This window comes from Amblyomma mixtum, chromosome 8, assembly GCF_055824585.1.
Source record: "Amblyomma mixtum isolate Tamu chromosome 8, ASM5582458v1, whole genome shotgun sequence".
Lineage (NCBI taxonomy): Eukaryota > Metazoa > Arthropoda > Arachnida > Ixodida > Ixodidae > Amblyomma > Amblyomma mixtum.
In genome coordinates, this window is record NC_143019.1 from 5,954,830 (window position 1) to 5,969,668 (window position 14,839).

At 42.7% G+C, this 14,839-nt stretch overlaps 1 protein-coding gene across 1 annotated transcript; it reads left to right on the forward strand.

The window, feature by feature from the left end:
* The first annotated feature begins 902 nt into the window (after positions 1-902).
* On the forward strand, positions 903-6,361 carry LOC149331203 (uncharacterized). Its single transcript, XM_089555420.1, has 3 exons — positions 903-1,091; positions 2,737-2,920; positions 6,260-6,361. The coding sequence occupies exons 1-3, from the start codon at positions 930-932 to the stop codon at positions 6,289-6,291; spliced, it is 378 nt and encodes a 125-aa protein (XP_089411546.1). The 5' UTR covers positions 903-929; the 3' UTR covers positions 6,292-6,361.
* The last annotated feature ends 8,478 nt before the right edge of the window (positions 6,362-14,839 follow it).

Sequence of the window (14,839 nt, forward strand, 5' to 3'; positions counted from 1 at the left end):
CGCAACTTCCTCCTCTCCCTAGCAACCGGCACGCCAGTGGGGGGCACAGCTTTGCATAGCAACCGTGACGCCACATAATAGCGGTAGAACCAGTGCGCGCGCGTCGGCGGTGGCAGCTGCACCGCCACTCCTTCAAGGCTTTGGACACTACATAAATCCGTGGATTCTATACCCCGACCTTTCTCTTCAGCTGCGCAAATTGGAATAAATATGGTATCCACACAAATGCCGAGCAAGGTTCGTCTCTAATTCACACAAAAGAGTCACCACCTCAGAACTTTGCAGCAGATATTGTTTACAGGCAGAAAGCCAATTTGGCAGCAGCTTAAATCAGCATGAGCTCCTTAACATCATTAAAATCCTTACTCAGTAGGAGTTAAAGCTGTACCAAATATCACAAGGGCATTAAGCTAATAAAAGAAAACCGCAGGGAGTAACCTTTAACAACTGCGAGAACGTGATCGCAAGAGGTGGCAGGGAAGGGTAGCTTGAAATATCCCTTTGAGCATAAACGCAGTCCACAGGCGATATCATTTTGCCAAGGAACAGTTCGAAACGAGGAGACAATTCACTTTTCCTTCGAAGCGTTGTCATAACAATGACTCCACAGGTCGCCATGCGGTACTCAGCGCAGTAAACCTGCACAATGCTCTTCTAGACCAAGTAAATAGCACCAACGCGTCTAGCATTGCAGCTATCTGCTACTGACAGTGACCATTCATCAAAGACAAGAGAAAGTTTGATGAAAAGGTCGTAAATAATTCTATCAAAACATCTATATCTCGACAAAGTGACAAGTGAAGAAAGTGACCAATGGTCATGCGTGGCCACTTGCAGACTTGTCCGTAAACACATAAATCTTATAAAAGGAGTTCAAAAGGCTGTGCCGTCAACATCAGCGGACTTTTTTTTTCACAGCTACCACCAAAATGATGAGCTTAGCCCTAGGGACATTTGCTGCGGCGTCGCTCCTCAGTTTAGTCCAGGAAACTGCCGCCTATGATGAAATGATGCAAAGGCCCATAGAGTTTAGTTTGCCACCCGGACTTATAGGAAACAAAGGCAGTAACGCAACGACAACTAGAGGGACTGTAAGTACACTGCATGAGACAGTTTGAAGTGACGGGTTAAAGGTGCATACAGCAGCGTGTGTTGTCCTCCTGCCGGTTTGCATTCGCCAAGGCTAAGTTCTGATGGGGAGGAATACCTGCCATCCAATAAAGTTTAAAATTATTCCTGGAAAAGTAACTTATACGAAGTTCTATCATTGTTCCAAAATCACCTCCGTCACTACCTTGTATCCTAAGCATTTAAAGGCCGAAGTTTTTACAAAACCTACTGTGATTCTCTGCCCCTAAAATATTGCTTTATGGCATACCATTTACAAATATGTTCCCATCTAATTATTTTTTTATGTCTTTTTAACTTGGATGCTCACGTGAAATTTAACAGGCTAAACACTTGTACTGCCTGCTGTAAAGAAGGTTGAATTTTGGTCAAATGCCGTTTGCTGTTACTAAAATTCTCCCTCAGTGTACAACTCTGCATGTAAATATTATTAGATCTCATCACCTCATATTACACCATCAGCTCATAATGAGCAAAATCTTTTTTGAGACATGGCGGTAGCCGAAACACAGCAAAAAGGACCTGCGACGATCGAATTATTTGTTGGTTGGCATTCCCAATGCCAAAACACCTTCTCATCCCATGTAGTCGTCTTCTTTCTCCCACTATGGTAGCCGCTCTGTGATCTAATAAGCCGACCATCTGTCTGGCGGCTCGCATAGTGTAATAAAAACCTATTAAACTGTCGCAGTGTTGACGCCTCAGTTCGCAAAGCTATGCATGTTCTGTGACCTGCGTAAACACCTCCTCCTGTTTGCGGCTTCAATTCCTTGGTCTGAATAGAGCCACCATTTTTTTAACGAAGAAGGGGCTCCTCGGTGCCGCGCTCGTGATCTAGACCTTCATTGTGCGATGGCCCTTCAAAGTGAGCTCACCCGCGAAGAAAAAGTTGTCATTCGGATTATAAAGTGGCTTCGACTTTCCTAAACTGGCGGTCACTCAGACTGGCCTCACTTCCAGGCTTATTTGCCCGCTCCTAGTGTTAAGTATGCGTATTCCGGGATGTTGTAGTCATCATACAGTAAACGACCTAATTTGGCATGAACACTATGTCATGATTTTCAGTAAGGTCGCAAAATCGGAATCTTTCGCGAGTACTAAATATAAGAAATCAGAGATCATAGCTCCCTGCGTGCACCTTTTGGCCCAAATTCTCGAGGGACCAATTTTTCATAAGGTACATGTATTTGGTAAGAAAAGCACAGATTTTTCTCGCGGTTATAGCTCGTTACATACCTTCATTTCCTCCGGGTCTCTAGGCTTTGAAGCGAAGACAATCTTGCGAATCTCCGCAACGAGTCTCTCCAGCTAGTTTTGCATCCTATTTTTCTTGGGCATAGTGGCCGCATCGGTCATCGTTTCTCGACGTCAGTATATCAGCGAAGCTTATTGCAATGATATAAGGCTTCAATAAATGAAATGAAATGAAATAATCATTCCGTGTAAAACAATAAGGCAACGAACACCGCGAAAAATAGAGTAAAATGATGGAACACAAGTCCAAAACCGGGTTTTGGAAAAGGCGATGATTCTTTTTGTTAGCATATAGCAATTTTTAACAACACTCTCACAAAAATTCTTCTTGACACTGTTTTTTATTCCCTACAGAGGCGGCAGCTTGGTCAGTACTGCAGCTACAGTCGCCCATGTGACGAAGGACTGTGCTGTTTGCGCCGTACAAGATTAAGCTGGAGAACCTGCCGGCCACTGGCTGGGCGTTACCAACGCTGCAGCGACGGCCAGACGAAAGGAGGCAACTACCACCGCCATTGCCCCTGTGCGATGGGAATACGTAAGAACCCTCTGCTGCTCTTCACTCAAGCATTGATATAAAGTTTAAAATGAAAGCGTATCTGTTGCAAGTTTGTTATTGTTGCTGGGAATAACCAAAAGCTTCAAAAAAACTCTTGGGTGCAATGCTGAAACCCTCAAAGCAGGATTTGGTATCCCGCACGCCAATGAAGGAAGATCTTTGTGCGTCTGAGAAGGTGTTTTGTGCGATTTTCATGCCATTTGCATGGTAATTTCCAGAACGTGCTGAAGGAGCCCGATTAGTGCGAGTGCGTTCCTGTTCACCACAGCAATATGGAAAGAAAAAAACGAAGTGCAATATTTAAAGGTGGATAGTCGGCTCGCGTTGCCAGCTGTAAATATTCGAAGCACACTCTGGTGCTCATCGACACAGTTCCTGGAAGTATTCTAAATTATTTGTGCCCATACATAGCTCTACGGCGATTTTTGATATTTCAGTTTTTCTAAATTAGTTTTTTTGGTGCAGTATAAGTTGCGCGCGAACTTATCAGAATATAATGTCAGACTTTTTAAACACCAGCAACTAGTATTTATCATCATATTAAGTCCCTGTTCCCACAGAAGCTTTATTAACAAACTGCTTCCCCCATTGATTTAACATGCCTTTTGATTACAATATGACGCACCAATTTTGGGACCGCGTTTTCAGAATAGCCTGCGGCCATCAGTTATTCGCACTAAAGCCTTCTCAGTTGATAACTCTGACACCATCGAGGCACAGAGTCAGGGAAGCTCTCAATGAAAGTCTAGTCTATGTTGGCTCACCCCGTCACAACATGGTCAAATTTTCTCTCGTTGCAGCTCGCTTTTTTGCCTCTCAGAGTACGCTCGAAGCCTACCCAAAAACGTACAATGCAATTATTGTCAGCAGACAGGTTTAGTCATTCCATAAAGTTCACCCTTTTCTTCTACAAGCCATTTCTAAGAAGTGCGGAACAGTGTTTCGGGTCTTCATTCTGTTGAAACACCAATCAAAAGCCCAAATTCTTTAGTGGATATGGAAGCATAATCTTTTAGGAAATTCTCTGATGAACTTCTTTGATATGACACCTTAATTCGGTGAAGGAGACCAAGTCCACGATCAAGCAATTAGCCCTGTGCCATTACGTTGCCGCCTGTATGGTTTAACATGGAAAACTGATGACGAGGTTTCTATCAAGTACGCTTTTTATTGGTCGCCTACCTACACTACCTCATCCTGGTAGCCCAATTATTTCCATTGACATGGGGGTTTTGAGCTGTGCTTCTTGCGTTTAGCTGCCGATATTGTGGTTAGCGTCTGAGAGTCCATAGAACCGCTGTAGAGCCTGATACCACGGCCAAATCTTTAAAAATATCAGTAAAACACAGTAGAGAGTTTTTCGCTTCGCGCGAAAAATGTCCTTTTCAATAATTTGGTTGATAGATCTAGGGCATCACTGTAAAAATGGAAAACTAAACTTGCACTCACTCAGTATTTCTTCAAACCTTGCGAAGCCGCTGCCTCTGCTAGGAGAGACATTGAACGCTGGTAGAGTTCCATCCCAGAGTTGTGGCCCTAGATGATTGCCGTTTGAACAGTCTTGATGCCACTACGTGCACCCCACATTCCGCTCATTGCCTATAAAAATGTGCAGTAAGTGGTTCTGCCGCAAAATGTGCAACTTGAAAAAGGCGGTGTGCTAATATTAAATCATAACAAACGGAAACTGAGAGCTAACTGAAACGCCCATGAAAGCACAAAAATAGGGAATGAACTGTATGGCAAACAATCGTCCCCAACAACACCTGGAGGAAGAAGAGGACATTATTGCATCATAATATGCTGAGAAAAAGCAAATACGTATTTTATTTCCCACATGTTTTCCATTTCGACAAAAATTTGAAGATATCGCATATTTTTGTCCGCAGCTGTACATAAAACAAATAATGGAGGAGGAAATCAATGCCAGGGGAGTTAAAGAGCTTGAAGTGAAAACCAGACTGTGAAAACGGCGAAAATCGGAGTTACTAATGACACGAACTTTCTACTATACGCCCCGCCGCGGTGGCTCAGTGGTTACGGCGCTCGGCTGCTGACCCGAAAGACATGGGTTCGGTCCCGGCCGCGGCGGTCGAATTTCGATGAAGGCGAAATTCTAGAGGCCCGTGTGCTGTGCGATGTCAGCGCATGTAAAAGCACCTCAGGTGGTTGAAATTTCCGGAGCCCTTCACTACGGCGTCCCTCATAGCTTTAGTTGCGTCGGGACGTTGAACTCCAATAAACTAAACCAAACATCCTCTATACGTGCTCTGCAGTTCTCTCAGTGCCCATGAAGTCTCTTGTCCTCATCTGTTAGCTTATTCCCTACATTCGACAATTCTTTCAAGTAAGACGCCTTGTGACACACCAGCTAACGCATGAGAGGTGGTTATAACACTAGAAGTTTTCCGGCAAAATTTACTTTTAGCAAATTACGAGAACTAGATTGCAAAGAGCGCGGATAATAGTAGCAATAATAATCTTAATATTAAATCTTTTATTCGTCATAGCATTAGAAAGAATAACTGAGCAGGCTAGTCAGGCTGTATCTGCCGTTCAGTCGACGCCATTCAACACATCAACATAATGAGAAAACACAAATAAATAAACAAGCCAAATTTTAACATTACATGCTATAGGTGATGCAAGGAATGTTGTGAATAAGATGGGTTTGCAGAGGGTAGTAGCTGCATGTGATAGAATCTTTCATGCAGCTTGCATTATGAATGCAATATTTCGCTGTTAATTACCTCAGAGCTTATATGGATAAAGCGCAGGTATGCACGTTGAGAGGGAAAACAAATTAATGCAAGCCACTACCACAATATTAAAACCGTCTTGTTATACTTCGTTCTTAACGAATAGGTAGTGATAATGTCTGAGGGTAAGACAAATACCTGGGTGAAAACGACACCATATTATTTAAGTGAAGCGACCATATTTTGTGTGTGATGGCTTTCCACACTGCTTTTACATTGTTCGCGTTATGATGTAAGGCTGCAATGGAGTTACCGGGCTAGATTAACTTTTCTCTACGAGTTCACTTTTGATCCTAATTTTCCTTCGATATCACACGTTGCAGTCTCTGTCTGAGAACAATGCCTCAAGGACGAAAATATTTATCAGGCAGCTATTACTTTTTTCCTTTACTGGTCGCATGTGATTTTTACAGATCTAATTTCAGTACCTTCATGTCATGAGAGTTAGTGAAAAAAAGTGTTCACTGGAATATGTCAGCCAGCATGTCAAATCTTGTATTGGCAATATGAGAGGTAGTGAATTAAAAAAAAAATGACTTCAAGCCTTTTTTTTTTTCAGATGCTTGTGAGAATGGCTACTGTGTCCCATGATACTTCAGACAAGTTTTCATCATTTTCCGCTGAGCAAACTAATCGCCAATAAAAATATTATGAAAGCGTGCTTGTAAGTTATTCTCACTCGCTGAATCTCACTGTGGGTGCAAGAAATTTTTCTTGTTTATTCCTTTACTTCTTCATGTGTATTCCAATCAAAACCTCCAATGTCAACACCAAAGAAGTCCGTCAGGTGTCTCTGTTTTGTAGTAATGGATAGCTGTAGCTGCTTCCTTTGAGCGTTTTTTTGGGAATTCACAGTAAACGCCCCGAAGGCGAAAACGCAGGTGTTCAATTGGCTCTGCCAAAATCAATTTTATGCTTAAGCTGCTGCGGGTCAGGATGCAGTTATTTCTGCTTTTTTGAGTCACGAATAAAATATCTTTCTCAATCAAACACTTCTATTACAAATCAAATTGTGTAGAAACGCAGCAAGCCCTAGATCGCCCGACGGCTCGAAAAGTAATGAAAATATTGCCCACCCTTTGCAAGCGTTAGTACCATCAACGGCTATAAAATAAGTCCTTGTTTAATTTAGCTTAATTAAGTAAACTTTTTCTAGATATATCGCAATTATATATTCGCAGAGTTTTCAAGAGTAGCTATATTATGCTATTGCAGTTAACCTACTGCCGAGAACGTTAACAAAAATCGTCTGTTCTTCAATAAGTACATTAGAAGTAGTATTAATGAGGTGAATTTTTGCAGTGACCTCATATGAGTTGTGTGTCTAAAAAGTGGCAGGGCTTCATTGTAAACAGTCTTTGAACTACAGTCCCTGAAGCAACGCCATTAAAAAGCTGTACCTGAATCATGGAACGATAGTAAACACTAAAAAAACACACTGCAAAAGACCGCGGAAAATTACAATAAAATACAAATTTCAGCAGAAAACTGAGTGCCGAGAAAGTGGCCAGACATGAAGCAAGAAAGGCATGAAGTTGGGCAAGTTGGTGCTTGGAATCAGTCATAATAAAATTGCGCGAAGGATACAGAACAACAAGAAGAGGCAATAAAAGGAACACACAATGCGCAGACTTCCAACTAGTTTTATTGCGTGAAACAAGGGGACTTATAGGGGTCTTTAACATGACAAAAAAAAACAAGAAACAAACCGAAGTGAGCCGAGGACATGGCAGCGACACAGTATAATACAAGTTAGCAACAATGCCACGAGTGCGTTAAGCCCGATAGACAGCCCGAACGTGCCCATCCAGGAATTCGATCTCTTTCCTCAATAACGACAAAGAGGGCGAGCTGGGACAGTTGTCACACCTTTTGGCTGTGTGTAAAGCCTCGATTACCTGTCTCCGGTTTTGTTTTTGCCTTCGCTAGGAAATTTGTCCTTTCCCGCGAAAGCAATAGGTTTACGGTTTTTCTGGAAAGAACAAGGGAAAGGAGAAAAAGGCACTCAGAGGGGAGCTAGCCCCTGGGGATAACTACTACCAATTCCGCATTACAAAATGGGCAGTAGTCTGTGCACATTTATACTGCAGCAGAAGTACTTCGACGTAATGTGAAAAATATTCAATGCACGGGGTGTAAGCTCCTGATCTTGCACCCGAATTGGCAAAGAAGGGAGAAAAATGGTAAGCGAATCTCATGAAAGGTACAAAGCATTCGTTGTTGCCAAACTACCCATCTCGATTGCAGCTACTGCCACAACAAAAAAAAGCTTGTCGACGTGCGCAGTGCACACTTTCCTTCGCTCTCCGCCGCCGCCGTAGATAGTGCGTCCTCATTATTCCCACATGATTTCGCCCAGCTAGACTGTAGAAATACCGCTCTATTCGAATCACGCGTACCTCTGCAAATTTGATCATGACAGGCAGAAAAATTGCAATACTTTATAAACTGCGCTCACACCCATTCTAAAACTTTCTGCGCACTATAAGATGCTTATAAAATGACATAAAGTTTGTAATGAAAATTGACAGGGGCGTAACGCAGTTAAACCGAGTAGACGTGCGAAAGCAGGTGCTCATTCTTCAGCTGGAGGGGGCGCTTAAACTCAGCCTCACGGGTATGACGGGTTTTACTTAGTGGGTTAATGCCCATCTATGCAGAATTGGTCATTCTCTACTAAATGTTCTCATTTGGCGGCCAGTCCTCAAACCACTACCAGCGAAATGGCGCAGCGATTAAGAGAGAGATTGTGTGACCCATATTGTTTTTCCTGAGCAACTTCTGGTGCAGCTGGCGTGATGCGTCTGTGAACTTACTCCAGTAGTGAATTGGGTAATCTGGAGTAACTAGGGCAAGCTCGTGTATTAACTCGGGTTGCTAGGCACCAGCGCAAGCTCCAAGTATGGACGTATGGTGACAAAATTCTTGGTATGTGTTGATGAGCGTATGAGTGCTTTCACACTAAAATTTACTGAAAAGATTTGTTGAGAAAAATTAGAGATCACTGCGGAGACCCGCAATGGGAGAATGCGATAGCATTGACGCCTCCACTGCACTCGTCGCCTCTCTTTGCCTCTTTTTGCCTCTCTTTATCATTTTATTTTTACATGTTAATTAATTTAACTGCTGAATTAGCGTAATTATCATAAGCATTAATTATAGCTAGATTTAGTTACTCTGGTTACAACTTTTTTTACATAAATCAACCATTTTGGTTTTTCACATTACGCGCCATGGTTGCTTTTCCGTCAACTTACTATATCCCTGACCAGACTATGGAACCGTCGAATGGTTTCTGATGATGATTAACTAATTAATCTATGTCAATGAAACTTTTATTTAGATTAATTATCACTCAACAAATACACTCCAATTGATTTCAAGCTTTAGTTTCACTCCTTTCCCTATTTTACCCTATTTTGCCATCCACGGCTGTTTTCTCGTCCACTCATATCGACATCGGCGCTATTTTGACACTTTTTCGACATTTTCGCTCAAATTATTCAACCAATCATCCTATCAACATAACTTTTTGTGGAGCATCTTCACATCATCTTACTTTGATTACCACCATTGGTTTGATACTACCTGTTATGAGAACGTCACAACTGCTGCGAACGCGTTTTGCGGACACGTTTTGGTGACGCGACCCCGCTGACATAGCCTAGAAATGCTTTCGCAATAATAACTTCCTTTCACAGGGAATGCACGCAATGGGACGATACACCAATGAAAGGAAGCGATCTGGCTTGATCACGTGAGTCGTACTTTGGCGACCGCCCAATCAGCCCATCAGGGGACGGCCAAGTGATGATAACCTCAGAATGAATCTCGATTGACCAATGAAACTGCAAATGTGTCTTATTTTTGCCTTGGTGGCACTAGTTCATCTATCTCCAGGATTCGTCAGAGATCCTGGAGATCCTGAGTTCCGCCAATACTGGGCCGCCCTACAATACTGGGCCGCAGGCGAAACGCAGATAAGTGTGCTTTCCAATTGCAAGGTGGTGACAGCTGCTCAGGCACACAGCTGCCTCCATCTGGGCGAACCACACACCGACATCTGTATATCGGAATGCAGGAAACGCCGGGTGTAAGGTCTGTCTGTGTTAGTCAGCCTGACGTCCTGGAACGCCTGCGGATGGAAGACGCGGCTCAGCGGGCCACCAGACTATGGAGGTCGTAAAATAGGCCTCCTCCTTCACATTTATTGAATGCTTGCCTACGTTTCGGTTGGGAGAGCGGTGCGGCATCATCTGGCCGAAGCGAAGGTCCCAAGAGAGCTACAAGCCACGAGCGTTGGCACTGGCGCTACCGTTTTCATCCTATTTCCCAGGGGCGATGCTGACGACACTAGCGCCGCTTCATCCCCTTAGATGAGCAGAAAACATCTGACATACTCGAATACTCAGCGCTCATGTAAGCATTTCGTATCGAGAATGTAGATGAGGAACATCGAAAGGCACCGTAAAATAAGTATAACCGTTGCTTCCACAAAACAAAAGCTAGAGTTTACGATGCAAGAAATTATATTGTTTTTTCGTGATAGAGATGGATGGGCCACTCACCAGGAATAACTGAGCTCGAAATTTCCCGTTTTATTCAGGAGTATCCATGAGCCGTCTCCAAAATGAAAACAAAATATGTTAAAAATAAACCTGCAATCCTGACACACAAAAAAAATGTACTACACTTCTGAATGAAATAAAGGGCCTCTTTTTGCCTGCATTTTGCGCCCACCCCTTTACTAGGCCTATGCGTAGCTGCTGTGCCATGGAGATTCAATGTAGAAAAATCATTAGAAGCGCTCCTTTCCCACGTTACGACAAGGTGATTTGCTCTCATATTTTATTTTGGTCGCTCTGGACACGGTCGCCATCTCTTTGTTTTTCAGGAGAGCGGATAAGCGCGGAGCGCAAGGGGAGAATGCAGTTTTTTTGCGTATGCTATTTTGTTTATTACTTACAATGTCATTACTGAGACCATTGTATATTTATGTGACAGTAACTAGCGAACCCTTCCTTTGAATTTGTTTAAACTACGTTACTTTTCATTAGGAGATATTTCGACGGTTTTTCAACCAAGACACTTAATACAATTTTAATTTCTTGTGGGTATTTTGCTGGTATTATGAACGCCCAGTCAACTTGAGCTTCAACTGTATTCTCGGTCTTCTATCGATCATGCAATTTCTGCGCTCCCAGGTGTGTAGAAAAAGACACTGATTAAGAAAGACTATGCTAAAGAAATTCATCTAACTACAAATCTTACAAAAGTTTACTGATTCTTCTTTCCATGTCCAGTTTAGATAGGCAGCCACAGTCATTCAGTTCCGGCCCCTACCCGTTGTTTATGATTCTCTACTCCGCGTGTGTAGCATTGCAAGGCGAGCATCAAGGCTAATATTGAACTGAAATTAATGTGCCGCGTTTTTTAAAGCTCCGCAGAGTGGCAACATAACCAGTCGCAGCACCTCGAAGAATTCTGAACCTTACAGTCTTTCTCTATCTAAAGTGTTTCTCATATTGCCTAGTGTTAATTCTTGAATACAAGTTATGTGACTTCAATTGCAAGTCAAGCTGCTAAAATTTGATGTTTGTTTTATGAACTGCTGTGGAATGAGCAATGCCACTTTAAAGGTACTGAATGCTAAACATGACGTCGCCGACTACATATTTATTCAGCAACTTGAAGCATTCGGAAAAACACTCCTGATCATGTTACAACTCGCGTAAAAAAGTTAAAAAAAATTTCTCGCCTTCGAAAATTCGACAATCATGCAGAGTTTCGCAGGCACCGTGAGAGGCAAGGTCTTTAAGTAAACAGAAAAAAATACTTCGACATGCCGCATTATGGCATCTCTATACGAATTTCGTATTTATTTAATTAGTTTGGGAGACGAAGATTATCTTTGTATGTAATCCTTAACATGGCTATTGCGCGGAACAAACTAGCTGCTAGAGATTGCAGTAGGTGTGACAGATCCCCGTAATCACTCACGTTTCTTTCCACCAAAGGTTCTCGCAGGTCAGAGACATTTAATCGATACTCTGTGCATTAAAGACTGACGACAGGCCTATCTACGCGCACAGAAATTTGCTCTCAGTGTCTCTGAACGTTGACACAAGAGCTGGAATGGGTTGAGTCGGTATCTAACAATACTGAGGAAGTAAGATGAGAAAACCCAAATATTTGCCGCAAACAGGTTAAGATTATTATATCAATAATTTAACGTCACGAACTTAAATTTAACTATACTGTCTTGCTTTTATCCGTATTCACCTCTGCGTTATTTCTAATTACCATGCCATTGAAAATGGCAACTTCAAATACCATCTAGTTCTTTCTGAAACTGAAGTAATCATGGCTGAAATAATGATATTGGGGGGTATCTAAAGGGCCGAAGCCGCCATTGAAAAGGTTGATGTCGAGCAGGCAGGTTACCGCTGTCATAAAATTGCATTTCATGGAAGAAGCTGAAGCAGTCGGAAATGTCAGATTGGCAGAAACCGTAGCAGATACAAACATGTGGGATAACCTTTACCCAAACGACGCAGCGTGATCTGGAGAGCTGACAAGAAAGTGTTGCTTAATATATGAATATATGAAAAAACTTCTAGCAGAGCAGATGAATTTCTGTCAGTGTACTGCGACAAACCTGGAATGAAATGAAAATAAGAAAAGGGCTTGTTTTTCACTAAAACCGCGTCATAACAATGGCTTCGCTGTTGACCATGTGCTAGACAGATAAGCACATCGGCCCGGTTCTCCGTCGGAGAACCAAAATAAAAGGATCTTTCTAAGCGTTTCAAGCTTCTGTTGTCCTTCAACTATTACACGCGACAGATTTATATGTTAATACATTTCTAACAAGAACGATATTTTTTCTGCCAATTAGAAACCAATTTTTAAACAATGGCGGATATTTTTAAAAGTAAAGCATGGAGCGAAAAGCAACAAAGAAGAAAAAAAAGCAGTTAATATAGCTATATCTGCCAACATCAGTTAATATGCAGAAAGGAACTAAATCCGTGTACGAAATAAGAACTTTGCAAATGTGCAGAAGGCACTGCCAATCTACAAAAAATTCAGGGGGCACTTTGTTGACCTAAAGTGCGGTGAGGCAGAAGCCTTAAGCGCAGAGTTGCTGCTTATGCCACTGGTGTGTGGTTAAGGTGCTGAGCTTCGCATCGTAAGAGTGGAACGCTACAGCGTCTTGCAATGCTTCCAGGGAGTCCACAGAACGCCATCGCTCGTTCGGCTGCACGCCTTGCTGGTCGGTAAATTGGTTTTTGAGGAAAGGGAATGTATCTGTCTCGCATGTCTCGATGGACACCTGAACCTCGCCGTAAGGGAAGGGGGGAAGATGGGAGTAAACGAAGACACCGCATTCACTAGACGTGCCTTTGTTCATTCTAAACCATTGAGCTGGCATGGTGGAGTGGTTAGCGTGCTCGTCTCGCACTCCGGAGACCATGGTTCGATTCCCCAACCCGACCAATTTCCTACACGGTTTTATTTATTTATCTGCTCTCACTAGAAAGGTTAATTAGGCTAATTGGTTAATTCAGCAATTAACTAAACTCAGTGATACTTACTTGGAGCATCACTATACGATCCCTTCAATTGGTTGCATGGTTACTAGCCAAAGTACATTTAACCCCGTTTGAAATTCGCACACTGTGACGTCACGACCATTTCGACCAATTGAAAAGCGTAACATTTCTGTCGACAGCTCCTGCTTACAACGGTGAGGCATTAAAGGCTTCCGCTTTAAAACAAAGCAATGGAAATAATCACGCAAAATACCTATTACTTAATACCGTGAACGGTGACACAGCACGTTCTCTGCAGAAGTCGTCGTTGTCACCGAGTGTAACTGGGCGGTGACTTCAACACATACGCTACTTTTCCTTTAGGATGAGGAATGCGGGCACATATTCCGTCATGCACTAGTGGACACGGCGATCACGGTTAATGAATTCCCCGAACAAAGATTTGCAACCACACCTGTTATCGCACTTCGCTCAGCGTCCAGTTCGAGTGAATGCCTTGAGTTTGACAGCGCTGTCTTGAGCTTTCCTAGATGGTTGCAGCCGGACATTGCTAGAATGGTAGTCAATTACGGTGATCGCAATCAATGCGCGCTGGAGCTGAATGACATGCGCATAAGCTAACTCATGCACTGTAGGTCACAACAGTCACTCGATTACACTCTGTGAAACAGCGATGTGATTTGTAGGAACACATGACCTCTCCTTGATTGCGGTGTGAACTAATACGCGCTTCCATTCTTTTTCGCATCTGTACACTGCATTCTGGGCCTACTACATATCCGCCAAATTCATTTTTAGCACTATGTTGTTTTCTTCTCAGTTAACGTTTTAGTTACGAGACAGTGATAGCGCAGGTCCGGCAATGACGGAGATGGCAGCGCAAAAGGCTATGCCTAAATACGGCCACCCTTAGATTGTTGTGGTACTGCCATAAATTGGGTGTAGTGTTCACAGTGGTTTAGTTACCATTGAAGGCCGTATGTATCGGGCATCTAAGTCTCTAAATAAATAAACAAGTCACCTAATTGAATATGAGTAATAGCGTACCTCATGCACAACAATTACAGCCTGCTAGAATACTTCTAATAGCGTTCCAATGCCCCTGCTATCAGAATCGAAATTTTCGAAACACTTAGCGCCTGGAAATGAGCAAACGAATAAATGATAGTTTTGTAGACAGTTAGTGAGAAGGCTTAAAGAGAATAGAAACAGGGGAGCGGAGAGCGCCTGCTCTCCGTTGATGGCGGCGCGCTCTGCGGTGATAACGCAAAAACTTAACCCCCTAAAAGCATTTCCTCTTTCACATAACCGCAGAAGTTGTTTCTGATAGTCGTTGTATTTTTTTACTTTATGAGCTAGATTTTAAAAATCAATTCACAAGAAAGCTAGTAGTATGGAAATGACCGTCAATGTCGCCTCCACTTTTCACTGCTGATATAGAGAGACCAGGGGCCGTATTTCGTAAAGCATAGTGCCAGAACGAAGAAAATAAAATTCTAAGCATTAGAACGTGAACTGCTGTCGCCGTCGAACTTAAAAAACGATAAAATAAGAGAGCACATCAGCGCGGAACAAAACCGGTC